Below are 26,672 nucleotides of genomic sequence, written 5' to 3' on the forward strand. Positions count from 1 at the left end.
AAAAATCTATTCAGCTCTCAAGATACAGGACAAAGAGAATAAATTTCTCCTTGAATGTGTGTGGTGTGGAACCTAAAAAAGTATGGTTTTGGCTGTAATGTTTGCCATAATATATATTCGATCCATGCTGTAAGGCATTGCGCATTTCTCCCACTCACTGGTGTGAGAAGCAGCTAACAGTCAGTTTCAAGGAGATGCATCATTTGGGAAAGAGTTACTCTCCCCAAAACAGGAAGGCACAACACGTGCCTCAGCTTCTCCTAGCTACAGAGCCGTATTAGCTGCAGTGCTGCTGTTTTCTCTACATAACAGCAATGGAGGACCAGAGGGACAAACTTGGAAACTAGAGCTTGAGGTGTTTGCATGGGCATGTGCAGAGACACACCATGCTCCGAAGGGTGCATGTTACTGTCCAAACCTGCCAAAGATACAGGCCCAGGTCCCTCCCTTGGAGTACTCACAGGGAGAGAGATGAAATCTTGGTTCTTCTTCTTCAGTAAGCAGAGGCTTTCCTGGAAGGAAGAGACATCAGGTGAGAGCTGGTAGACTCCCACGATAAGACGGGTCGTCATGATGTGCAATAAAATGTTGTAATGTGTTACACAAAATTATGTCCCCAAGAACTTCATCTCCTGCCAGTTTGCAAAGCCCATGCTGACTAACAGGCAAAACCCAAACACACCGGTGAACAAGTGTCTGAAGTACTATTACAGATATTAGAAGACACAGGGCTGCAAGAAAAGTCCTGAGTTAACCAAGTGACCTGGCAATTTCCCCTGGCTCTTGAAGTACATGACATATCTACATGAACATGAGCTGCTGTCAGGAACTCACACTGGAGCAGCCTGACTATTTCCAAGGGCCTTCTCCTTGACACAGACCAAGACTTCAATCGCAGAGCTTGGGTAAAGAGTAAATGAGCTGTTAAATCTGAAAAATTAAACCTCCTTATATAGACAGTGTCCAGCTATGCCAGCTAGACAGCAAGTATTTGACAGCAAGCTGTTTATAGCCTACCTCTGCCAGGGGAACAATTTAAGTAGTATCAGAATAGGGTTTTTCTGGCCATGCTTTCCATTCCCAGACTTCTTTGTAAAGTCTGCGAACAGAGATGCCAACACCCCCCATTCTGACCTACAAAGCAAACAATTGGACTTGTGTTCCTGCAGCGTTATCACTGAAATGAATCATTGTCACGTCTCCTCAATGGCCTGGCAAGATGGAGAGCTTTCTGCTGGGAAGCATCAGTTGAATCCCGCACCTACTGCTCTTATGACACCAATGGCGTATTTTGTGTTTATCACGGAAAAGAAAAACACTCAGCAGAAAAAGGCTCAGCTCTAAATTTTGCTCTTTGCCAGGACAAACACAGGAGGAAGTGAAGCACAACTCTGAAAGCTCTAGCTTATTAAACTCCAGGGGGAGAAAAAAAATATCTTTTCATCAATCTTTTTTGAAAAACAAAATACAGATGCTAGATAAAAATGTCCATCCCCTTGCAACTATATAAACTGCATCAATCTGAGGAACAGAAATGGCCATGCTACAACATCATTGTCCTCTCTTTCTGTATCCGAGAGGAATTTTACGGTTGTGTCCTGCTGTTACTGGAGTCAGGAGGAAAAAAAAAAATCTTGCTAGGAATGGGGCATGGGGATGACAAACTGTTCTTTGCCTTCTCAGGCTTCAGAAGTCCCTGGGTCAACTTGGCAACTGAATCAGAAAGATTAACTCCAGGGGAAGGCATCCCCACTGGGAGCAAGCAGCTGGCAGTAGTTATTATTTATAGTCTTCTGCTGCCACAGTGGGTGGGGTCTAGAACAGTGTAGGAGATTTGGACCAGGTGTCTGAATCAAGCCTGCATTAACCTATGTGATGTTCAGGCTTCTCTCCCAACAGCATTTGGAGCATAAAATCCTATTGCTTATGCCTAACTGCCACATACTTGTAACCCTATACATGTGGGATAAAATTAGATCATGACAAACTGAGACACCCATATTCCCCCTTTATAATTTATAAGGGTAAAAGGCAAGTTTTTTGCCAGGGCAGGGTTCAGGAACTTTAGATATCCTGCTAGAAAACGTTTCTTCTCCCCTCATTAAGAAATATCTTTCAGAGTTTGTCAGACATCCAAGATATTACTTCTGCTCTTTTCATTAGAAACCATGTTTTGTAAGCAACAGAGACATACTCTTCACAGACCACCACTTACTTAAACAGATTATTAATCATAAAGTGATGCTGGAATGCAAGAAATGCTACATCTCCAACCATGACTCAACAGCATTTGGTATGACCTCTATTTTGTTTGGAAACAAACCCCAAATTTAAAAACCTCTGTTGGGTGAATTGAAGCTGGCTGACCATTAGGTTGGCTTTTTCAGGTTTTTTTTTTTGCTTTTTTTGGTGAGTTCTTCAGACGTAGTTCCCTGGACACTGAGGGGTTCAGAGTTCAAAAACACTGCTCTATGAAATGCATCCTCATTTCGGTATGCAACAAACCTCCGCCTGCATCTGAGGAAGGAAAGCTCCAGATACGCCATTCTTTATCTCATCAAAGACTTCAGCAGCACAATGGAACAGCAACTTACTGAACAAATACAGAAGAGATCTTCAACTTTATTATTTATCTTCTAGAAGAAATATAAAATTAATTGCTGCAAAATGTTCCAAAGATTGAAAATATTGTCTACAGTGAAAAAAGGGAACTAAAATCATACAGCCCAAGTAGGAGAAGTGTGAAAGTCTGTTGCTATCTGTAAGCATGTGCATTTTTAGGATAACTGAAAATTATAACATTCCATGTTTCTCAACCAACTGCAATGCAAACCCTCTTAAACATGGATTTTAGTGCAGAACTGTAATAGCTAAGGTCTTTTGTGTCTCAAGAAAACAGATCATGGTCATTTCAAATGAGATCTTACTTTGCAAGCTCAGACATCAAGCAATTACAGCAAACCCTCTTTTGATAGGTGTCCAAAGATAATTTTCAAAAGGAAGTATGAATCACCTAAGATCCACAGAACAGTTCTCTATATTGTATTTTTGGAGTCACGAAATCTCTGAATCTCATTTTATGGTGGAGTCAATAATGCTTTTTTTTTTATTTACTGCAATGGCTAAATACTTACTCACCTTCCCATCTATCGGATATTTTAATCTCCATTCAGTACAATTTCTCAAAGCCCATTCTTTTATAAAAGTAGTGCACCACTGGGAGGACTACAGAAAATTAGGGGAGGAAAATTGGTTCCAAGAGGTAAGGCAGTGTTCCTTGTTATTGCTGAATTGTTACATGTATTACTTTCCACTATGTAATTATTTTTTATAATTAATCTAATAGTAAATACCATTTCTCTAATTACTCGAAATATGAAGCCTTTATGTATTCTCCCAGTTCTTTCTCTCACTCCGAAAGTCTCTAGCAATAGTTCCTAGATAAGGACTTTAGAAAATCAAACTTAAGATGTAAATAGTCAGAAAGAATGTAAGTAACACTGCTTTTCAACCTAACAATACGTACCTTTTCTCTGCAGGAAAGTAGAGTTTTGCCTGTGTCCAGCATGAGAAAAAGCAATGCGGAATAACGGGAATTGTTCCATCCTCTGGAGTCAGCAATACAATTGGGAGGCTATGCCTTGGTAATTCGTGGGGCTTTTACCTCTCCCCTTGGGCTGCAAGGATAATACCTAGAAGACATATTCTGGGAGCTGTTCCATGCAAAATTCCTGTACGGGGCTGCACTGTTTACATTGACTACAAATCTGTATGCACAAGAGAGCTAAGCATGGGAACAAAAACCTATCTCTGAAGTCTTTCTGTGAAACAAACTGAACGTCATCTTCCCCATAACAACAGGCAAAACCAGAAATAATTTTGAAGGGTAAAGTGTCTACCAAAAATGTTGCAAGAGACTTCTGCTTTCTAATACTACAGACCATGTTAAGTCTCTTAAATGAACAGACTTCCAAAAAATATGTGAACAGTGTAGGTGAGGCCCATCAAGCCCAGCTAACTGACCCTTCTATAAGCCATGGAAAAGATAGTATGGAGAAGCAATCTATACCAGAAATAAAGCAGCTGGAAGAAGTTACATTGCAATATGAGAGCCATGTTTTAAAAACTACCTGTTTTTTGAATACAGCTGTATTCACTACTGCTCCACAAAACACTATGGGCCAAATGACACACTGTTTTTTACAGATCAGATCAGACGAGATTTGATGAAAAGACAATGGGGAGGGGGAAAAGAAACAGGAGGGTCCTGCAAAATAAGCAAACCTCTACTTGAAGAAAGCATGAGAAACAGGTCTGCAAAAGCAGTGAATCAAGACTTTCAACTGAGAGTATTTATAGAGGAAGAGATTTTATCTCCAGGCACAGGTTAGCCTTGTATAAATCCTAACCCTTGTTTCAAACAAGGTGACCCCAAATTACCTGTGACATTAAAAAGAATTTTGTTCTAGAAGAGAACCTTGGTGATAATTTTGTGCTAAGACAAAGCATTTGGATGAGAGAGCTTTCCTGTGAGCAAGATGATTTCACTTTGAAAAACTTCCTAATTGTTGATTGATTGGATCTCCAAAGCAGCCTAGATGGGAAATCCTAAACTTGCTACAGTTGAACTTGTCATGGACCTTTAACTAGCATGTTGGCAGAATTATTTACATAAAGGTTCTTTGTCCATCTTTCCTTTTTCCAAAGGTACAAGATTGTGTCAAGTAAAAACATAGCCTATACCCCCCAGAGAGTATAAATGAAATTAAACTTGGAAATAAGTTTGCAAGAACAAGGACAGGCTGTTTTAAGGACACGCTTCCTCAATGACCACAGACCCGGCATGACCATGGTCTACAGCTACGCTGCAGCTGGGGGCCTGGCTGCTGTGGACCCACAAATAACACAGCACCAGCAACGTGCCAAACCCAAGCTGACAAGCTCTGCTGGGCAGCAGAATCCTGCTCCACAGCCACACGAGTGTCTGCATGGTGTTGTGTGCTTCTCTGCAGATGCACCAGGGGACTTCATAAGCTGGGTAAGAGCAGTGGCCATATCAAGGCTTCCAGGAACAGTAAGGGAGGACAACTTTAACCCACAGTTAAGGGATGCAGCAATGAACACAGACTGAAATCAAAGGATACAGGGTGATGGGAACCGAGAGGGACCTCATGAATAAAAAGAATCAACAGGTACCCACCTCAAATGTACAGATACAAACACGGGGCGGCCTGAGGAACAAGAAGGAACTAGAGCTCCTCATGCTGTACTACAGCACTGTTGGAATAGCAGATATGATGGTGGGAGCACTGTGATGGATGGGTACCAGCCCTTCAGGGAAGACAGGAAGGAAGAAAGGAAGACTGGGCGGGCTCTTTACATGAAGGAGCAGCTTGAACATTTGTGATGGATGCCAGTCTGATTGAGAGTGCGGGTGAGCATCAGAAAAGAAGCCAGTGACAAGGATATGGGAGGGTATTGCAGACCAGCTCCCAGGGTGATGAAGACAGCCAAGCACTGGAACAAGTTGTCCAGAGAGGCTGTGTAGTTTCCATCATTGGAGATTTTCAAGGCCTGACTAGGTAAAGCTCTGAGGAACCTTGTCTAATCTGACAGTTGATTCCACTTGAGGCAGCAGCTGGACTAGGTCCAGAAGTCCCTCCCAACCTGAATCATACTGTAGATCTGAAATTGAGGCAGAGAAATAGAGCACCTGCTACCAGCCAAGAAGTCTGTTTTGTGACTGTGTCTTAGCTATGAGCATCACACACAGGTACTGACCCAGCAGCCAACTGTAGACCGAAGCTGCAGTTTTCCAGGAAGCTAGAGGAATGATGGAGCAATTGCAGTTGCAGCAGAACCCATTCCTGCAACTCTTGTGAACAACAAACATCGGGGGGGGGGGGGGGGGGGGGGGGGGGGGGGGCAGGGGGGAAGATAATCCCTGGCAACAAATGTTAACCTGAAGTTATTGTCTCAAAGAGCATTTTCTCAGGGCAAGGAAGTTCTAAATGTTTTCAGTTTCCCCAACCACTTAAGAACCAGGGAATGTGAGACTGTATTAAAAAGTATTCCCAGCGAGGGGAAGGGGCAGACAGGCCAAAATGCTTTTAATTCACTGATATTCCTTACACGTGGCCTCCCCAGTAGTTCTACCCTACAATATAGCATACCAGTGCCAAGTTTGAGGAGTAACTAAAACTTACTGCCTCATTCTTTCAGAGACATTGTTTTCATGGTTTTGGACCTTATGAACTCCCTCTAAAATACAGACCACCACCATAGTCCTTTCTTGACAAATATCCAACCCTTGTTTTTACTGACAGAACCATATTGATTGCTTCTAACCATCTTCAATACGATAAGGCTGCTGCCTTCAGGAAATTATAATCACACCATCTCTCTTGATTTGCTAACTATACCCCCTCAAATCTTGGTCCTCCTCTCCTCTGTCTGGTTCTCTTCCACAGGTAGCTTCAGTTCCACCAGTGTCACGCAGCTCTTCTCTCAGCTCGTGCTCCGGGAAAGCTTTCAGTCAGCCCTCCAGCCCCAGCCTCCTCTATGAAAGCTGTCCATTGGGCTTATCGATATCATCAACGATAGCTGCTCCTTGAATCCTCTAGGCTTCACTCAGCAGCTGGTCTCCGGCTCCGTGGACAGGCAGACATCTGAAACAATCAGCTGTGCATTTCCATTGCTACAACCCTGCTTTTGGACTCTTTCTTTTCTTTTCAGAAATTGGCCTGCAGCCATAACAAGGGTTCAGAACTACTCCCAAAAGGGACAGGCAGCCTAAACAGAAAAGTGATGCTGAAAGGCGCTGCATGTACAGCAACCATGTTCTGCCCTGCCTTTTAAGGAACACTGAGCAGCCTGAACGCCTGTACCCATTTACAAATGAATCATGTGGTTCGGTGTGGCTCAACTGTACAACCAAACTACAAAGTTTATTGCTATTTGACTACAAGCATCCTGCATCTGTGTCAAAATTCTTATGTTCCCTATCTATGTCACTGGGAACATAATGCAAGTACATATACGCTGCCACCATTCTGCTATATGCTTCTGTCCCTGATAACCCACTGCACCGCAGTACTACCCATTTTGTTTAGCTGGAAAAAAGAAAACTCACAAGTACTTGAGTACTGCCCTAATCCTCAAAAAGCTTCAAAGTCTCTTGCTGGGGAAGCAGCATAAAATGCATCTCTAGGTTCTGTAAAGATTAAGGTAGCAATAGGCTCCTTACATCATCTGGGCCAAGCTTGCTATCAAAGCCTTTGGCTTAGCACCAGTAACAAGCTACAATAAACTTCGTATCAACCTCTAAAAAGAAATTCACACACTAGCACCAGGATTTAGGTAGAAAACTAAGTTTGAAATTCAAGGCTCAGTCCTGAAGAAGTTAATACAAGAATTAATACCTGTGACCAAGATACTGACTATGTGAGTCATTATTTGAGAAAACAATTATGAATCAGAAATGGACACATATGAGTATTATTTTAAACTCTGAATAAACTAATATGGAATTGATCTCAAGGTCTAACCCTTTAGTCTGCGAACTGCTGGACAGTACTTTTCCTTGCCCTGTTTTTACAAGTATTTGGGAAGTATGCATTACTGCTCACAGTACTTCCAACAAACAATAGCTCAGGGAAAAGAGAAAACACACTTTTAAACTGTTCAGAAAACATTAGAAAGAAAGCCCACACAAAATCATATACCACTGCAACATTAAAGAATCTAAAAATACTGAAAACAAAAACAGTAATCTTAAACATCAATGTTGCATCTGTATGATAATCTGTGTTACAGTAATTTCTCGTACAGAATTTCTGTTAAGAATAAAGACAACAGTCTGTAGTTGTTACCACTGTTGCCATTTAGTTTTAATGCACAAGTGGTTCTCAAACTGGACAGGTAGAATACTCACAAACGTACCTGGAAAACCTGTCTGATATTTGCCTGCTCTCCATCTCCCCTTCTGACTTCCCTCCCCTCTTCCCCTTCCTCTGAAAACACTCTTTTGTGGCAGATGGGTAAAGAACTCAATGCTTTAAGTCAGTGAGAAGCACTGACTCTCACTGGCCCAACTGATCTGGAAGGGGGATAGTCACTGTTTGCTGAATAGCTAAAAAACAAGGCAAGACTGGAAACAGGACCTCAGGATATGATTCTCTGTGGATCTCTGCAAGGAACAGATCCCTCTGCAAAGGTCGGTAGGAGGAAGGTTCTGGTGTCACCTGGTAGGCAGCAGCTTTGAGGAGAGCGATGAGGCAAGAAGGGCACGCAAAAGTCCCTGCCTGAACCTGAAATACAGGTTTAAAATGAAGTCAAAGATAAAATGAGAAACATGAGTGTATATACAAGTGTGGGTGGGAACCAGTCCTGTGGCTACAGAAAACAAAGAGAGCTGACTGAAGAAATCTGAGATCAGGTGGTAAAAACAACAGCAAAATCACTTCTCCAACAGAACACAGTTGCACTACCCTCTGAGAGCAATTCATTATGAAACTGCAAACCCCACTATCTAATTCCATTATCTTTATTTTGTCTTGGCACTATCTATGTGTATGGAAAACAACTGCAAAAAAATATACATGTGCTTTGGTTTTACTGACTTCCAGAACACGACTGGATTGGAAGCAATAGTTTTAACACATTCATCTTCTTTCAAACTGTGGTTTCACTGAAAGGTGGTTGCTTCTTGAACTTTTACCTAGCATATCATTTGTATGTTAGCCAACAGAATTCCCAAAGGCAATTTTTTCCCATGCATCTCCTGTCAAGACTTCTTTTTTAAAAACATGCCCAACTGAAGGGTACTTCCAAAATGTATTGTAAAACTTGAATTTGAATGCTCTTCATTCATACAACAGATGGAAAAAAGTGAAGAGTAAGGAGGAAAAAAATGTACAGAAAGAAAGCAGACCTGTACAAAAAGCATAACGATGGAAAACAGAGGTCATTTGACTCTTGTTTCGCCACAACAGAAATACCAGAAGTAATGTTCTTCAGACTGTCACATTCAATTCCTAAAACAGAGTATCAGCTACCGTGTTTCTTTGCTGAAAGTCACTTTCCTGCTGCTTTCTGTACAGTGTTTGCAGTATTTAACTTTAAAGAGTCCAAGAGGCTTCTGATTGTTTCACTTCCTATTCCTTTCATCCTATTTTTCATCTTGCTGGGATTACTTTTTCCAAATGGTATCAGTATGGCTGCCAGTCCCCAAGGCTCTTTATTGATCTTTCGCTGAGTTTTATCTTCCTTCTGTAAAATCCAGGCACTTTCTCTGGCCATAGCTACAAATTTCTCCAGCTGCGGCTGATTAACATTCTTGCTGATATTAAGGTCTTGTTCAAAGGGATTCCAGATATAAAGAGGAGACGACTCAGGTTTATTTACTTCCTTTCCCTGCAGACAGTGTAAAGAAAAAGCAAAAGTTGCATATGTACATTATAGGCTGAGCAAATAACAAATCACTTGAGTTATTACATTAGTATTAAGAGTAAAAGTATTTTGACCTAGTAGAGAACTTTTTGCAAAAACCCCTGTCATTATTAATCAAGTTAATTTTCCTGTCAGCCTGACTGTATGACTCCTGTTCTCTGAATCCTCTTAGTGGTGGTTTTCCTTGCCACGTTCAGTTTAGATTTCCTTCAAGGCAAAGAACACACAACTACAGCTTAGCCTGTCTTTTTGGCTGTTCTCCCATTTGCTTTTCCACAAACCTCAGACTTCACTCACTGCAACCTCCTACTCCTACCTCCCTTTGTGCATGGCAGCAAGAGTGTGTCATATTAACCTGCAGAGCCCAGTTTGATAATACTAGTACAAGCACTTGAACTGCTCAAACCATTCCTCTCTCAGTGCTCATTAAGAGCTAGTGTAACAAAACAAGACTACTGCCTTGGCTGAAATTCCTCACAGTTCACTCTGTCTTTTACATACAGAGCTATTTAGGTCATGGTCCACTTTCGGGCACTTGGTATAGTACAATGCAAGTTGTTGACAACTATGTAGTTTGCTATTTAAACACACTTCCATCTCGGTGCTTATCACTGCTACTTAGCTGATCTGCGCTGTATTACAGAAACTCTTCAAGCCTTCCACCAGAAGCTCTAGCAGGAACCTACCACCTACTGCTATTCCTGGAAGTGTCCGCGTACATGCTACACACTCTTGCCCCAGGGCCAAGAGGACTTAGTTAAACACAAAAATATCATCAGCACAGACATTTCTCCTGATTACCTCAGGCTCCAATACCTGTGTGTTTTCCCTTGGGTTTTTTTAAGGCTCAGTGGCAAACAAAAGTTTCTCTAGCTTAATGAATCAGTTTCTAGGATCAACTGGCAGTGGCAAAAAGGGCTCTTAGGCCAGTAATCCAGAAGTACACAAGCAGGAAACAGAAAACAAACAGGTGTCCACACAGCAACAGGGCACTGAAACCTCCCATCCTGGCAGCAGTCCAGCAGGAACAGGTGCAAGTTAAGGTAGTAACATTTGTATATATTTCTATTATAATTGCATACACACATGTATCAATAAATAGCATGACTTAAACGTATAAATTGAACCAAAGGGACAGCACAGAAGGATCATGTTAACTGTCACACTTACTGAATTGTAACTACACTTACTGTAGGCTGATATAAACTGCAGTAGAAAACTCGAGTGCCAAAACCAAGTTTCACAACTCAAGTTGTAAATTTTAATGCAGACACTGTTTGGGTCTGGACTTCCAACTTCAAACACAAAGTGGCACACAGGGTTTGCCATAGACTTCTGTTATGACATACATCATAACATTTTAAAAGTTTTCCTCTCACAGAGGCAAAACAGCTTCTACTTTTTTAAACTGCCACTTTTATTACACGGTTTTCAAGAAAAATCATACAGGCTTAGCATCTGAGTTTGTGCTTTCCAGCATATTCAGGTAATGACACTGTAAATGTTCTTAATGATGCTGTAAATGATTAGGCTCTGAGAGGAAAACTCTACTCTTTCACAGAAAGGACTCAGTTTCCGGATACAGCCAATTTAAATGTACTTTGTACATACAATTAAAAATGACACGAATTGTTGCTTAACATACATAGTTTGTCAAACAGCAAAGAAATTCAGTTAATAACGATGAGAGATTAAAATTCATTTACCTTTCGAAGATTTATGGAATTCTTTCTAAAATCAAAGTTTCCAAAATACTCAAAAAAGTCACCCAATAATACATCTAAGGGAAAGAAAAACAGCAGCCATCAGTAATACCAAGGAAACCTTTATTTTCAATATGCTTGTCAAAATAATAAAAAAAAAAAGTTGATGAAGATTTACTTACCAAGTGTTTCTGTATTTTTTGTAGGTTTAATCTTGCTTAAATCACTAACAAATGAGCAATCATATCCTCCAATTACATGCTTGTCTTTTTCATCTGAAATAAAAATGGGGGGCATATTTTGAAGTGATAAACAATAAAATGCCATTGTATTTAATATAATTCAGATAACAGACATTAATGAATTCAATGAATGCTATCGTATTAGAGTAAATCAAATCAGTAATTCACAAGTGAGGTTTCAGGTTAAGATTCAGCTTAAACGGTGTAAGATTTAAAAAGAAAAAAATTCTATGGACTGGCAAAGGAAAAGACGCATGAGTAAATGGCTTATTTTCAAAAGTTTACAGGAATAAGGTGTAGGACATCCCAGGACCTCTGGTTACTTCTTTTAAGGAACAAACCTAATACCTCTACATGCAGAGCCTTATCACACACTAAACAGCACAAATCTCTGAGATCAATACCTATACGAGGGTTAAAAAAACCAAAGACTCAAAGTGTCCACCATCTTTTCCTGAAAACCTTAAAGAGAATTAGGAATATTCTTGTAAAATTTTGGGCCAGGTGTTTTTGGTTTATGTATAAAAATCCTACAGAATTCTGATAGAAATAATAGTTCAAATCGTTTAAACCGATTTTAAACCAACTGAACACAGATCTTTTTCTCCACTCAAATCACTCAGTGTTTTCAAGGAAGCGTATCAATAAGCAGAAGGCATAAGTGAGGAATCAAGAACCTGTCATTCTCTACACTTTCATAAGATTACTGAAGGTAATACACCCTGAAAGCTACATATGAAGCAGCCTGAACACCTTGTTTGTGAAGAGGTAAGAATTATTTGCAGGTTGCCTGAACAGTCTCAAGGATAAAATAAAAATTGTGACTAAAAACTATAGCCTTACTTTTAAACGCTTGGCATCTAGAAAACAATACACTTATCAATCTGCACAAAAACCTTAGCAACTACAGAGACACTGGAAACCCTACGAATCTTCTAAAACCACAAAATACGAAATATCCAAAAAACAGCCAGTATGGAAGAACTGAGCAAATAAATGACTTTTAATTAGCTGAGGCATACAACAGGCCTAACCCCTCTAAATAGAAATTAGTATTGTATTGAAAATGGATTTATTTTGCCTTTAAAAAGACATTATTTTCACACACACAAAAAAAAAAGTAAAACTTGTAGAGTCCCTTAAAATTAAGGTAGACATAATATGCATTAGCATTTGAGAACATAAAGAAATTACTTGGGTTTATTCATCACAGAAAACAAATGTGAAAGTCACATCAATGAACACATAAACAGCTGTCCTTACCTGCCAATTCTTTAAGTTGGTTTAGTGTTGGAATGATAGGTGGAGATCTCTTTTGCAGAAAAAACATGACCATCATGGTCAGAGAGAAGTTTGTAATCCAGGTACCAGGAACACTATTTGTCAGTCCATGAACACGGGCCCAACATCGTACGCTGAACACCAGTGCTCTCACACGGGAATCCAGACAGCCATAGATATACAAGAGTTCTGAACTTCTTATAGCAATACTGAAGAAGAAATGAGAAGTAAAAGACAGGTAAATAATGAGAGAATTGTAAAGTACCAGATGCAGTGTTTGTTGTTCAGCCCTACAGCATCAGTTATAAGGGTAGCCATAAAAAAAATTTACTTTTATGCATTTTAAAGAAATAAAAGAGAATGCCTGAAACTGTCCAGGATGAAATACCTGGTAGTTTTCCACAGTACAAAGTATACAGTTATGGGTAAATAATAACACCGCATTAGCACTATCTCCTGTTTGGTACCACAGTGGGAGAAAAAAAAACCAAAACAAAAGCAAAAAAAACACCAGCGAGTACTCAGGAGTGAAACTATGCAAAATCAAGGCAGAAAATGTAATTTAACCACAACTGCCTTTGAGGTACATTAGATAATATCTCTATCCTAATATATAATAAAATATAACTAGAAATTCTCTTACAACTTTAAAAAGTAATAAAATAACACACTGAAAAATACATGAAGCACAGAGACACGATGAATTCTGCAAAACAAGCCTATCTGGCAATTGCCAAATGACTAATGTTTGGTCCTGCTGAAAAAAACAACTAATCTGGAAGGATAAAGGTTTTCAGATGGATCAGGTTTTGATCTGCTTCATCACACGGTTGTACAAACATTCATGCAGTGTACAAATGGGAAGACAAGAAAAAGGAGGGGGGAAAAAAAAAAAAAAAAAAAAAGGAAGCAGAGTATGAGAGCAAACCTTACTCTGGATTCAGTTTTAGTCTAAAGTGCTTGTTGAACTACAGTTACAGGAGTTTTTACTCCCAATCTTGCACTGAATTCTTCTAAAAATCCACCATGGCATTCTGGGGAATTTTACCATACCACATCAAAGTTTCGTTGTAACACCTGGACATCTAAAATTTCAACTGTGAAGTGCTTCCTTGTATCCACAGAGGTTTGTTATTACTCCAAATGATGAAGACAACGCACACAGTCCCAACCAGTCAAACCGTCAGCACAAAATTACAAGGAAGTTTGCACAGAACTGCATGCTGACTTTCACTGTGGCTACGTACACAAAAGTAATTTTATTCTAAGACATTTGTTCAGCACTCCCTCGACAACTCCTGCATGTTCTGAGACAGAACTTTCAGTAATTTAGAAAATTCAGTCTAGGATCTGATTGCATCTGATGTAGACAATCGCCACTAAAAGTTATATCAAAAGCATTTTTAAAGATAATGATTTATATTATACTATTCCCTAACAACAGTGAAAAGGGTAACTAAGTAATTTTTTATTATGTATCCTTATGCCAGGGTTATGGATGTATTCTGGATTAAGGTGGGTATTTCTTTATAAAATGAGCGACAGCAAAACAAATTATATGCTTTACTATCAACCAAATGAGAGAAAGCTGAAAGAGGAAAAATAGCAAAGAGGTATTTGTAAGAAGCCTGCTCCCTCTATTGGGCACTGCTGCAAAAGGTCCTGCATGACAGTAAAGTTTCAAACTGTTTTCTGATGCAGTTAATTAATTCAGCATTCAAGATAACTTGTCAGCAAATAGGTGTATGCAGGCTCTTAAGAAGGAAAAAAGGACTCCAAAATAACTAGATGACAAATCACTGAAAATCGACACAACAGAGCTGCTTAATCTGAAGAGCAATCAAAAGAAGGATGTGCATATGTACATACACACGAAAGGAAGTAGTAACAAACTAACACTGCCTTCTTTCAATTCCTTATAAGCCAATCTTATTGTATAGAGTGGTTTTCAAGTCTTCATTTTCAACTAGCAAGTGTTTCCTATGCTGGAGAAAGACACCTTAAGCATATCAAAACTTTAAGCTCTAGAAGTCATAAATATCCTTTTTACTTTCAGAGCCAACATTCGCATTTGTTAAGAACACAGAAAAGAGTAAACTGAACATTCCATTACAGCTTTTCAGAACATAAGAACATTAGTAGTATTCTTAAACTTTTTAAAACCAAGTCTCACCTGTTGCTCACTGACAGATCACACTGGAATCCTGTTGGTTGATGGGAAAATTTCACCAGCGGGCAGCGAGCATGCAGTATCTTCTGTACACTCGAACACCCGGGACCAAAATTATCAAGGCAATCACCAATCACAGAAAGAATTTTCTGAGTTGCTAATCTTTCAGATGGTAATCTTTTCATCTGATACTCCATTTCAAAGGGACCTTTTTTCTAACACAGAAATTTCAAAGTAAACTGTTAACTCTGGAACCAAAGAGACATTTAAGAACAGTTCTGAAAGGCTGCAATAATTTGCAAAGGAGTTTGCACAATTAAGAGATTGAAAGACATGAACTATTTAAAGCAGCCCGCAGAACTTAAAGGTAAAAACATATTGCTTTCTGGTTTATGTTATTTTTCAGTGATTCAATTTTTCCAGGTTAATAGTGATCAACTTACTGTAAAGTTACTCATTCAGATGATGGTATAATACTGCTACATCTCACTATTGCCTAAAACAAGTAATTATGGAATTCCCAAGAGAGTGTGTATGCTCTGATGGAAAAGAGGAGCACACAATTAAATTAAAGAGAGGCAAAATACAACCAAACAACCGTTAATTTCAAACCACCATTAATTCCATTTCAAATCCTCAAAGAACAATGTGCTACTAGTGAATCAAGTAGCGGTGTAAAGGAAAACGCCTTTTTCATTTAAAAAAAATAATGTTAGTATGCAAATGACTTAATCCTTCAAAATTAAGATAAGCTTCTGTAAGACTTAAAATAACTTCACATCACATACAGTTTTTCTGACAAATAGAAAACTTGTGAAGATGTATTCTGACAACATGAGAAATTAATTTTCCTTTACGACTTTGTATTTTGAATTGTCATATTTGTAATTTATACCTCAATAAAATAACTTCACACCTGTGAAATCTCTGGTCTTAAGCCTCAGCTAATTTTGCTTGCTAATCCAATACTTAACACTGACTTATCCTCCCCCTTGAAACATGTCATGTGTGAATGTATACTATACAAACAGCATTACACAGTGACCTAACTGGTCCTCTGAGGCACAGAGGTGATTACTTTCGGTTAGTGTAAAGAAAACATGCTGTCACAGACAGGCAAAACAGAAGTTATGGACCTTGCAACCTTTCCCATAAACTCACTTTAGGTCCCGATTTTCTGAGTCACTCTGGCAATCGTTGAGGCGACTGTTGCTGCTCTCCTCTTGCCAACAGTTCTCCAGACAGCATGCGTGTTTGAACATACCAGGACAGAGAACCCTAATCCCATTTAGCCGTGTAGCTGCATGCTACAGCAGGGCTGGCTCAAAGTGAAAGGAGCCCATAAATATCAACACTGAGGTAGGTAACAGGAGAGAGAAAGACAGGGACTGGCTGACATGTAGGTGTGCTTGTATTCGGACCTTTATACTTGTGACAAAAATCACAATGATTTTTCATCATTGTGACTTCCCAGACAGCAGCTTAATAGCTCTCAAAAGCTGAATGAAGACTTTTTTTGTAATGACAAAACAGACACAATTAATAATTGATAGGACCTTGGTGCCAGCTGTGGGGAATGAAGCACTAAAACACTTGTCCCAACCCTGTGGTTCTCCCGCTATTCTTGCCATGTCACTCAAAACAGCAAATGTCGATAAACTAATGCTTTGGGATGAATTGATAGAGTGCCCTAAGCAAGAAGCATACCTGTTTTAACTCAAAAACTACGACTCTAAAAATATCACAAAACTCAGTTTTAAGTCATTAACTAATCTTCCAAACTGCCTGCATGTTAAAAACACCTTGATCTGTGGTCAAACATGGTATTGATAATCCACTCTTGGTAAAGAATGCTCCCATTTCACTGCTTTTTTAATTCACAATTAGTAATCAGCTTGCCCTAAGACTCAAAAAACGTTATTTAATGTAAATAGGTGCTAAAATGCCTGGTCCTCCTCCATATCTGGTACCTCCTGAAAGGCTGCAATAGCACAGAAATCAGAAGATACTCTCTCTACTGCTGCTATATCATGTTATAACTAAAGCTACCTTCCCTTGTTGTCACTTGTTCTAAGACAGTCATCTTACGCATACTAGTAACACAATTTGCCAAGAAGGATAACATTATCCCTATAAATCACACTGCCAACTATATGAGACTTTTGCCTTCCTCTGAAGTGTTTTATCTGTTCCCCATCACAGGAGATATACTCAACATCTTATTTTCCTACCATATTGGGTTTATGTGGCAAGGCTTTGGTAGTGGGGGAGCTACAGGGGTGGCTTCTTTAAGTAGACACTAGAAATTGCTCCTAATGTTGGACAGAGACAGTTCCAGCCAGCTCCATGATGGACCAGCCGCTGGCCAAAGCTGAGTCCATCAGCAATGCTGACACCTCTGTAAGAAAGGATAAAAAGTGCTGCAGAGCAGCTGGGAGAGTGAGAGAAACAACCCTGCAGACACCTAGGTCAGTGAAGAAGGAGGAGGAGGAGGTGCTCCAGGTACCGGAGCAAATATTCCCTAAAAGACAACGGTGATGCAGGCTGCCCTCCTGCAGCCCATGGAGGACCACAGTGGAAAAGACACGCACCCTGCAGCCCATGGAGGACCACAGTGGAACAGACACGCACCCTGCAGCCCATGGAGGACCCCATGCCAGAGCAGGTGGATATGCCCTGAAGGAAGCTGCAGCCTGTGGAAAGCCCACACGGATCAGGCTCGTGGCAGGAGGTGCAGGCCATAGTCCCTATGGCGCAGGTTTTCTGGCAGGACCTGTGACCTCATGAAGAACCCATGCTGTAGCAGTCCTTTCCTGAAGGACTGTACCCCGTGGGTAGGACCCATGCTGGAGCAGTTCTTGAAGAGCTGCAGCTCCTGGGAAGGACCCCACACTGGAGCAGGGGAACAGCATGAGGAAGAAAGAGCAGCAGAGATGAAGCATTATGAGCTGACTGCAACCTCCATTCCCCATCCTCCTGTGCAACTTGGGGGAAGGAGAAAAAAGTGTTGGGAGTGAAGTTGAGCCTGTGAAGAAGGGTGTGTGATGAGAAGGTGGTTTTAATTTTGGTTTTTTAATTTATTTCTCACTATGCTACTCTGTTGTTAACTGGCAATAAATTAAATTACTCCTCCCCAAGTTGAGTCTGTTTTGCCTGTGGTGTTAATCGGTAAGTGATCTCCCTGTTTTAACCTCAACCCATGAGCTTTTTTCATCTTATTTTCTCTCCTTGTGTTCTTGAGGAGGGGGGTGGTGAGAGACCAACTGGCTAGGCAGCTGGAGGCCAGCCAAGGTTAACCCACCACACCTACAAAGCACAAAGCTCTCTAGGTGCTAGAGCCTTAGTCTCCCACTTTGACTATGCTTGAATCAAGACACAAGAGTTGCGATAATGATTTTTACACTTCTTTACAGGACAATGCTCTAACATACCTTATTTTTGTACATACTTTCACATCGATGCAGCAGATGTGCCCATGTTTTAATGCTCCAATATTTAAATAAAATCAACAAGATCATCATCTTTAGCGTATAAAGACTGCTTGCACACATGACAAAAGCCTCACTGAATACACAGAGTGTAAGTGTGCCATGCAGCCTATTAACCTACCATATAACCTGAAGATACACAGATAGTATCCCTGCTGGCTTCTGCTGCAGCATCCCCATAGTAATAAGTCTGTCAACCACCCACAAGTAATCACAACTGCTAGTAACCCTCATCCATCATTGAATACCTCGAAGTTCACAATAGAACTTCTATTTCTACAGAGGATGAATGCTAAAGAAAAGAGCTTGTTGCGAAACATGCTTTCAAAATAGACATTTTCTACTTGAAAGATTTTTTCCCCTCAAAATTTAAGAGGCAACTTTACTGTTGACATACAAAGGGTTCCTAGATTTTAACACTTCACACACACAAACACACTGATCCTACTCTTCAGCTGATGCACTTGCTGTCATTTTGTTTGATCACTGCAGTAATACTAAAAACTATGTATGTTTGAAGGGATATCTCTTTAAAAGTAATGTACATGGCAATATACAAACTGTAAAGAAAAGCTGAGTTAATTTTCAATCTTCAAAAGCTTAAGCTCCTTGTGGTTATTTTTTGGTGTCTTTTTTTTTTTTTTTTTAAGGAAAACAAAGCTAATTTTTCCTGAACTATTTGTTGCTATACAAATAAAAAGAAAAGTTTTCAAAACACCAGAATCACTTAATTGCCCATACAGAATCCATGAAGAATCCCAACTTCTCTACAGGGTATTTCTGATCCAACTCTCACTTCTTCCTATCCTGATTCTCATCTCTCTCATATCTCGATCTCCAAGACGAAAGGATATTTACACTGTCCACAGTCAAAAAGCCGCACCAAGAGACAAGACCCTTCCAAAAATGCCTTGTCTAGTCCTTTCCCATTGTTTATGCATACACACACAAGGACTGAGACACAACCTACTCTACGTAAACCTTTTGATTTGAAGCTGCCCAAATACCAACAGTGAACATGTGAACTTGGTTACATAGTGCAGATTTCCAAATAGTAATATGGATAAAGGCAGGATCAAGATGAAATTTAGTATATGCATTGAAAAATTCAATACCTGTTGACTGAATATTGTTTGCTGGCAGTCTAGTAACCCTCCAGCTTCTCAAGGTAGTGATGTAAATTCTGTACTCTGGTTAGCAAATTCAAGTAAGTGTATTTCAGTTTTAAGCCTCTACACTTCCCTAGTAATGACCACTTGTCCTGGTGCTTACTGTTGCATTATCAATAAGGCATTCAAATAATTACGAAGTATCTTACAGGAAGTCTGACAACTGCAAGTATCTGCACTGTTGATCCTGTTTTGCTCCTGGGTCCTGGTCCCAAAACATCTGTAGCTCACACATATCAACTTATCCTCAGGTTCCCATCAGGGGTAAGCCAACTAATTCCCTTCACAATGCAAATCAAGTGCTGTTAAACAGTAATTTTCTCTGGACAGACAACACAAATATGAGCACGTGTGCCACCTGCAACTATTCACCAACACTATCACAGGTCTTAAACTTTCACACCTCCACACGCTCTTGTGTGTGTGTATATATATGTATTCTTATATATATCCACTTCAGTACATAGTTCAGTAACTTTTCTATAGTATGAAGTCAACTCTTCCAACTAAGAACCTCACAACACTCCCAAAACACACGTGCACGCACACACACACACACACTTATTATACTTTAGAACACAAAGGAACCGAAAAATCAAAGCTAAGCTTTAAACCAGCATGGATGAAGCCCAGCAGCTCCACAGAATAAAACACATCAGTAGGATGGGAAGGTCTGACACTGGTGAATCAATTTCAGAGTATGAGGGTTTTCTTTCACCATTAAAATAATCCTAACAGTACAAAGTCTATGAAAACACCAAATCATTTTCTTCCTATTGCAAGGAAGACCTCTTTCATGTCACATCCAGTTTTTGGAAGTCTTCAAATCCAAACAAACTTGTTCACAATCTCTAGTATGAACTCATGTAAAACCTAAGTATAAACAGATTCCCGTCTGTGAAACAGCAAATGAACTGCTCTGTTGAAGAAATCCAACGGACTGAAGATGCATAGCATAATCTTACCATCATTGTAGCATGCTTTTGTATATCATGGAAGTCCAGAAACATGTCCACATCACATCCCAATTTGCCAAAGGTGTTGACTGAAGAGCCAAATGGCTTTACTGTGCTGTCTGGAAAAAATGCACGTGCAAAATCCCGAACCAGAGAACAGGCCAGAAATCGGAGCTTGATATTTTCTTCTGTAAGCTGATACTCATTCAGTAGAATGTACATCTGAGTGCTTATCTAGTAAAGACAATAAATGCTGTAAAAATACAATGACCCATTTTCTATCTATTAACATGTATTTTAATCTATTTAATATCATTACAATTAGAAGATTTGTTTAAATATCTCAATCAGGTTTATTTCATGCAGAAAAAATTATTTTGTCAATTAAAATTACTAATTTCATCTATTTATTTTAATATAGAACCACTCACACAAAATTCTACCAGGAGTTCCTTTTTTAAAAAAAAATAAATTAATAAATTGCTTTATAAGTTGCACATGACCACTTGTAAACCTGAAATGGATGTGGTTCATTTTTAATTGAGAGAGATCCAGAAACCTCTACTTACACTGTCTGCACAACAAAGCTTTTGAATAAGCTCGTTCACTGGAATGTGAGACTGAGGAGAGAGATGAACAGGTGTCTCTTCAGCAGCTTGACTCACTGGGTTTTTCAACTTGAAAGTAAAAAGTCTAGATTTAAATGGGACAACATAATGCTCTGCAGTACTTGGGATTCCAATAGCATCCTGCAGTGAGGCTATACTGTTCTTTTCCGAAAATTCTACTAAAGCATGGATACCCTAAAACATTAAGAATGGAAACAGACAAGGTTAGATAAATGCATATAAGCCTTGATTACGATTGTACTGATATTATTCAGATGTTCCTGGGAGTATTGAAACAGTTTAATATGACAGTCCTGAAGCTGGATGCTAGGTTCTCCACCTCAACACTTTTTAGACACTTTTTCAAAAGAAGTAAAAAATATTTAAAATACGGTATTCTTGGCAGTAAGCACTAAACATAAAAGTTGTAAAATCTATTTATCTTTAGAACTGTAATGCTCAAGAAATACTGTTAGCTCTACTGTTAGAACAATGAACAGTGCTATGTAAAAGTTTCAAAGATTTAGTTTGCTAGCTAGCCCTTAAAGATGTTGCTTAGCTGACTTATGAATAAATATCTGTTGCGAAGCAACTTATACACATTACCAAAATTAAAAAATAATTTAATATACTAATTATACAGAATTTGCTTAACTTGTATGTATGAGGCCTTGACCAAATCCTGTTATTTTTGTCTATGTCTCGATCTTAGTTTACATTGCTAATTACTTACATGATTTTCAAAAAAGAAATGACTCTTAATGTTTCCATGACTGGATAAATATTGCAATAATTTTTTTTCATTAATTTTTGGTGGGCACTTAATTAAAACCGTCTGTTCTGCTTGCTCCAATCGTTCTGTTTGGACCTCTGTGAATGTCTTCTTTCTGGCACTGATTCCAGCATCTGTGAGAAGAAATGAATACCATTCATTCTTGATGAATCTTACGTAGCAAATTTTCTATATAAACAGAAAGATTTAACACTGATTTTAGTACACTCAATCTCTTCCTCTGGACTGAACAAATGCTTGTCCTGGCTCTTTAAGAGGTTTATAGCAAAAGAGAAAACAAACAAGAATGAATGAAAGACACAAACCTAAGTGTATTTCCCTCACAAATGCATACATTTATAAGAACAAGGCATAGGAAATGTAGGAAGAAAACAATACTGACTTCCCTTGATGCCACAGGAAGCTTGATGATACAAGGAATCTTTGTTCTTTGATTTGCTGTTCACCATAAAACACTCAGCACAGTGTCAGACTCTACACACAAGCCTGGAGATATCAGCTCGGGTATGAGGCAGAGCCAGACCTTTGTCAAGCTGCATTGAAGGGATAATCTCTCTCAGCTACCACAAAACCAGCACTTTCACCTTTGGAACAATTCAACACACTTATTTTTACAACTCACCACCTTCTTTTACAGTAAACTCCTACTCAAAGTTTTTGTTTAATACTATACTTTCATTTACTCTACTACAATAAACCCACAGATCACTCATATCTTGCCACACTACTAGAAATTTACATTGTTGCTGACAGCCTACAGAATTAACATGGAAATGAGACATGCTGGAACATCCAGAAACACAGAAACTTTTTTCTAGATTGCATACAGGCAAAGGGGCAATGTCCCAAATTAGAAATCATAATCACTTCCCTGCATAACTCTGAAACTAATCCAATATCACATCCAACTGACTACCACATTACTAGAGCCTGTGAAGCTGCTACCTGTTAATATTTCCACCTGTAATTCAGATTGGGGACCTAGAGAACATTCAGTTATTTCCCTGCAACCACTATCTGCTACAGAAAGATTCAGCAGAGAGCTCTTTATTCTATGGTTTTGATTTTGAGGAACCCACACCATATTTTGGCGTCAAAAAAATCTTAACTCTCATCTAACGACACTCATATTTATTATTATTATTTAAAAATCTTTTGGTTTACAAGTCTATTGAGCTCTCACACAGGCTTGAAAAAAATAACCAAAGCAGTTGTTTCAATACCTTAGTTTATATTATATAGCTTTCTTCATTAGAAGACCAAAGAAACACTTTATGAAGACAATAAATATCCTACTTTCTGTAGGGGCAGAGAAGTGTGAAATGAATGTGATGCAGAAAGGACAAGTCCCATGGACGAGCGACACAATCAGGAGATGAACCCAGATCTTCTCACTCCTGTACCTGTACATGCTTATTTACTATAGCAGATGTGCCCTGACATCTCTTCCTGGCTCTGCTGTCATTTGCAGTCTGAGGATGGCACAGACGACCACATCCAAACGGTGGCTCTAAACATTTTAAATGCATGAAAGGCAGTTCACTTTCTTCCCCTGTTCCATACAACACTTCCAGCTAGTGGCAGAATTTCACAATTATTTCGAACAGATATACACCAATACTGCTGCTGGAAGAACAAGCCTCATCCCTGCATGGTGCTCACGCATATTCTAATGCTGCCCTCCGCATGCTGATGCAAATGCAAGCATTCACCTAGTCATGTAGCAAACCAGGCGAGACTAATGATCAAAGGTATACACCAAAACAAGAGTAACTGGAATTTGGAATTGTTCCTTAATCCAATTGCTGCATATTTGTTAGTACAAGGACATGAAGAGCTAAAGACTGTTAGTTTTATGAAACTGTGATAATACAGCCTGATCTTCTCCTCTCTTTAAGAAAAGCTTTCTACCTAACATTTTTCAAGCTCTAAAACATGGATGTAAGTCCAGGCCTGAGGCTCACAAATGCATTAAGTTACACGCTACACCCCAGTGCATCAATGACAGGCAGCCCTCACCAGTTCTTGGCTTGTACTAAAGACACAGCACCAACCAAAAGCTTCCCGTGTCTTGTTAAGGGGGTCTCTGAGGATAACCATTATCACTTCGCTTATCCCTAGCTGATATCTGCGTTTAATAACTCAGGCCTAGGAAACGACAGCGGGGTCTGGCCTGCTGGCCTGCACCCTGACGGTGCGGCCGGGAACGCACAGGCCGGCCTCGCTGCCGCGGGGGCGGCCCCGGCCGGGGCTCCCCGGGCTCTCACGCCGGAACGCCGGCAATGCTCAGGCGCCTCTCCCGGAGCTGAGCCGGCCGCCCGAAACACCACAGGCGGGCCACTCCACTCCCCACGCCCCCGCCTGACCGCACCGCCCCCCGGGAGAACCATCGGGCCGCCGCGGCCCCTCACGGCAGCGAGGCGCTGAGGGGAAGGCGGCGCGGCCCGCAGACCCCTACCTTCTCCCGCCTCCTCGGCGCCGGCTGCCTGCGGCGCCCTCTGCACCGCGGCGCCGGAGGAGCCGAGGCGGGCCGGCCCGGGGAGGCGCAGGCGGCCGCGCAGCAGGCAGAGCGCCCGCCCGCCCGCGCGGTGCGCCATTACCAGGCAGCGCCGCCGGCAACGGCCTCTGCGCAGGCGCCGGCCGGGGCGTTGGACGGCAGCTGGCAAGGCTCAGCTTTCCTCCGCCCGGCGCGCTGGGCCGCCCTGGGGTGACGCCCGCGACGTTTGCCGGGCCGGGAGGGGCGGCTGCTGCCGCCGAGGCGTGTGCGAGCTGGCGTGGGGATCCGACCCGGCCGGGCCGAGGCGATGGCTGCGGGCAGCTGCCTGCCCCGAGCGAGGAGGCGCACGGCGGCCCCGGCCCCCTGCGAGCCCAGCTGCCGGTGCCCGCGGGCACTGCTCGCGTCCACCCCGCCAGCCGGGGACAGCAGGGCGAAGGTGGGCAGAGACGTGAGCCCCAAGGGGCCGGCGGCCGGGATCATGGAGGCTGGAATCTCGCTTTTGGCAGGCTGGCTATTTGAGGAGGCGAAATGGAACGATTGCCTGGTCCCATGCCAGGGGTGCGAATGCAGAGTGGCTGCAGAGGAGTCAGCGTGCACGTCCTGCGGGACCAGGAGTGCAGCGGTTAGGGCTCAGCTGCAGGGAGCCCGGGAAGCAGGCGCAGGCCTACAGCATGGTTCGGCCTACAGCATGGTTCCCCAGGTACAGACTGAAGAAGATGTTGTTTTCCTTAGTATTTAAAAACAGTCACTTAGGTAAGAACTGTGGGAGCATCTGTAGTGTACGTCAGGGGCCACGTGGCTACTTCATGCATTAGCAGGTCTTCACTGCAGAGCTTTACTCTTGGTAGCCTCCTGGTAAGTCAGGGTGTGTAAGTAATTGCAGTGACCTAATTATCTTGGGTTTGTATCCCAGGATAATCCTGAAGACAGAGTAGACTGCTTTTAAAATACTGCAATTTATATCCTACATATGCATGTCATGGAGCAGAAACTTGTGTTTCCTCCATCTCTCCATGGCGAGTTTCCTCTGGAATCCTATGACTTGTCCTTCTTAAACTCATTGATGTGGAGGGAAGAGAAACTCCTCCTCTTTTCCCCTTTGAGGCTGATCTAAAAAAAGAAAATGGTTTCATTAAAATTAATTGTGCGTTTAGAAAAAAATAATAACCCATGCAAGTTCCTGAAAGAGAACTAGCGTGAGAGCTGCTACATGTTAAGGATGCATTACTCACGCTTACCCTCCCACTCTCAAGGTGCTGCCAATTCCACCCTTTCCTTGGCCTGGCCTCTCTTCTTTTTACCTCTCTGTAACCTACCTTCTTCCTCAATCCCCTTAATTCCCTTACTGTTTGTTGTTTTTTTTTTCCCTTTAATCATCTTTAGCTTTCTTGCATTTTTTTCACAGACATTTCTTAGCAAACGCACAGAGTAATGCACGTGAACAAGGTCAACCTCAACAGAGATGACGACACATCTTTCTTCATGGAGGTTTGCCAATATATTTGTCTGCTGTGTATTTTGGAAAAGAAACCACGTATGAACTGGCATTAACTCTGCTAGCAGTGTTCCACATACTAAGTTACAATGCTAAGGAGAACAAAATCAGGTAGTGAGTCTGTCTGAATGCCTGCACATTTCAGAATATTATTTGTGCCATACTTTGGACAATTCTGAACAACACAGGAGAGGTAGCAAACAGAAAACCTTCAAAGAAGGGAGTCAGTCCATCTGGTAACGTAACCAGGAAAAGGAGTTGTATATACTGGTAATAAACACTGAAGTCTAAGGTGAGTGAGTGAGTGAGTGTCCTGAATCTTTATAATGAAAGTTTTGCCACTGACTTCAGTAAGCAAATAGTCATTTGTGCACATAATAAAACAGAGAATACAGTTGGTGTCTCACGAGACCTTGAGACAGGTCCAGCTCATCAGGTCCTAGTGTTGCGGCAGCTTGTTTTGGTGATCGAGAGGTGCCACTTCTGTGGTTGAAAACCGATTCACTGAAGAGGAGCAGTGGGGCAGCAGTCCCACCAGAGTCACTGCCATTTGGATGAGAAATAAAATGTAGTCCTGCCCAATTTTAGCAATGACCAAGTTCACGCCACTGTTGCCCAGAGTATTTTAATCCTACTGCCACTGACAAATCCTTCGCGTTGTTGTCCTAAATTCCACCGGAGCTTCAGCGGAAGCTTTATTCAGATAACGCTGAAACCAGGCGTGCACGGGAGGCTGGTGGGGCGCCCGCTCGGTGCGCGGGGGAAGGCGGGGGCAGCGGGAGCGCATCCCGGGGCCGCCAGCCACAGGCAGCTGCCGGCG

General features: G+C 41.1%; 1 protein-coding gene across 1 annotated transcript; it reads right to left on the reverse strand.

The window, feature by feature from the left end:
• Positions 1-8,529: 8,529 nt before the first annotated feature.
• Positions 8,530-26,658, reverse strand: MTPAP (mitochondrial poly(A) polymerase). The gene is made up of 10 exons (XM_080383038.1): positions 26,265-26,658; positions 24,319-25,467; positions 21,801-21,973; positions 21,029-21,262; positions 20,469-20,693; positions 14,850-15,061; positions 12,659-12,885; positions 11,336-11,428; positions 11,157-11,230; positions 8,530-9,414 (listed from the first exon to the last, which is right to left on the reverse strand). The coding sequence occupies exons 2-10, from the start codon at positions 24,455-24,457 to the stop codon at positions 9,076-9,078; spliced, it is 1,716 nt and encodes a 571-aa protein (XP_080239164.1). The 5' UTR covers positions 24,458-25,467; positions 26,265-26,658; the 3' UTR covers positions 8,530-9,075.
• Between the last annotated feature and the right edge of the window lie 14 nt (positions 26,659-26,672).

This window comes from Falco punctatus, assembly GCF_963210335.1.
Source record: "Falco punctatus genome assembly, chromosome: 4".
Lineage (NCBI taxonomy): Eukaryota > Metazoa > Chordata > Aves > Falconiformes > Falconidae > Falco > Falco punctatus.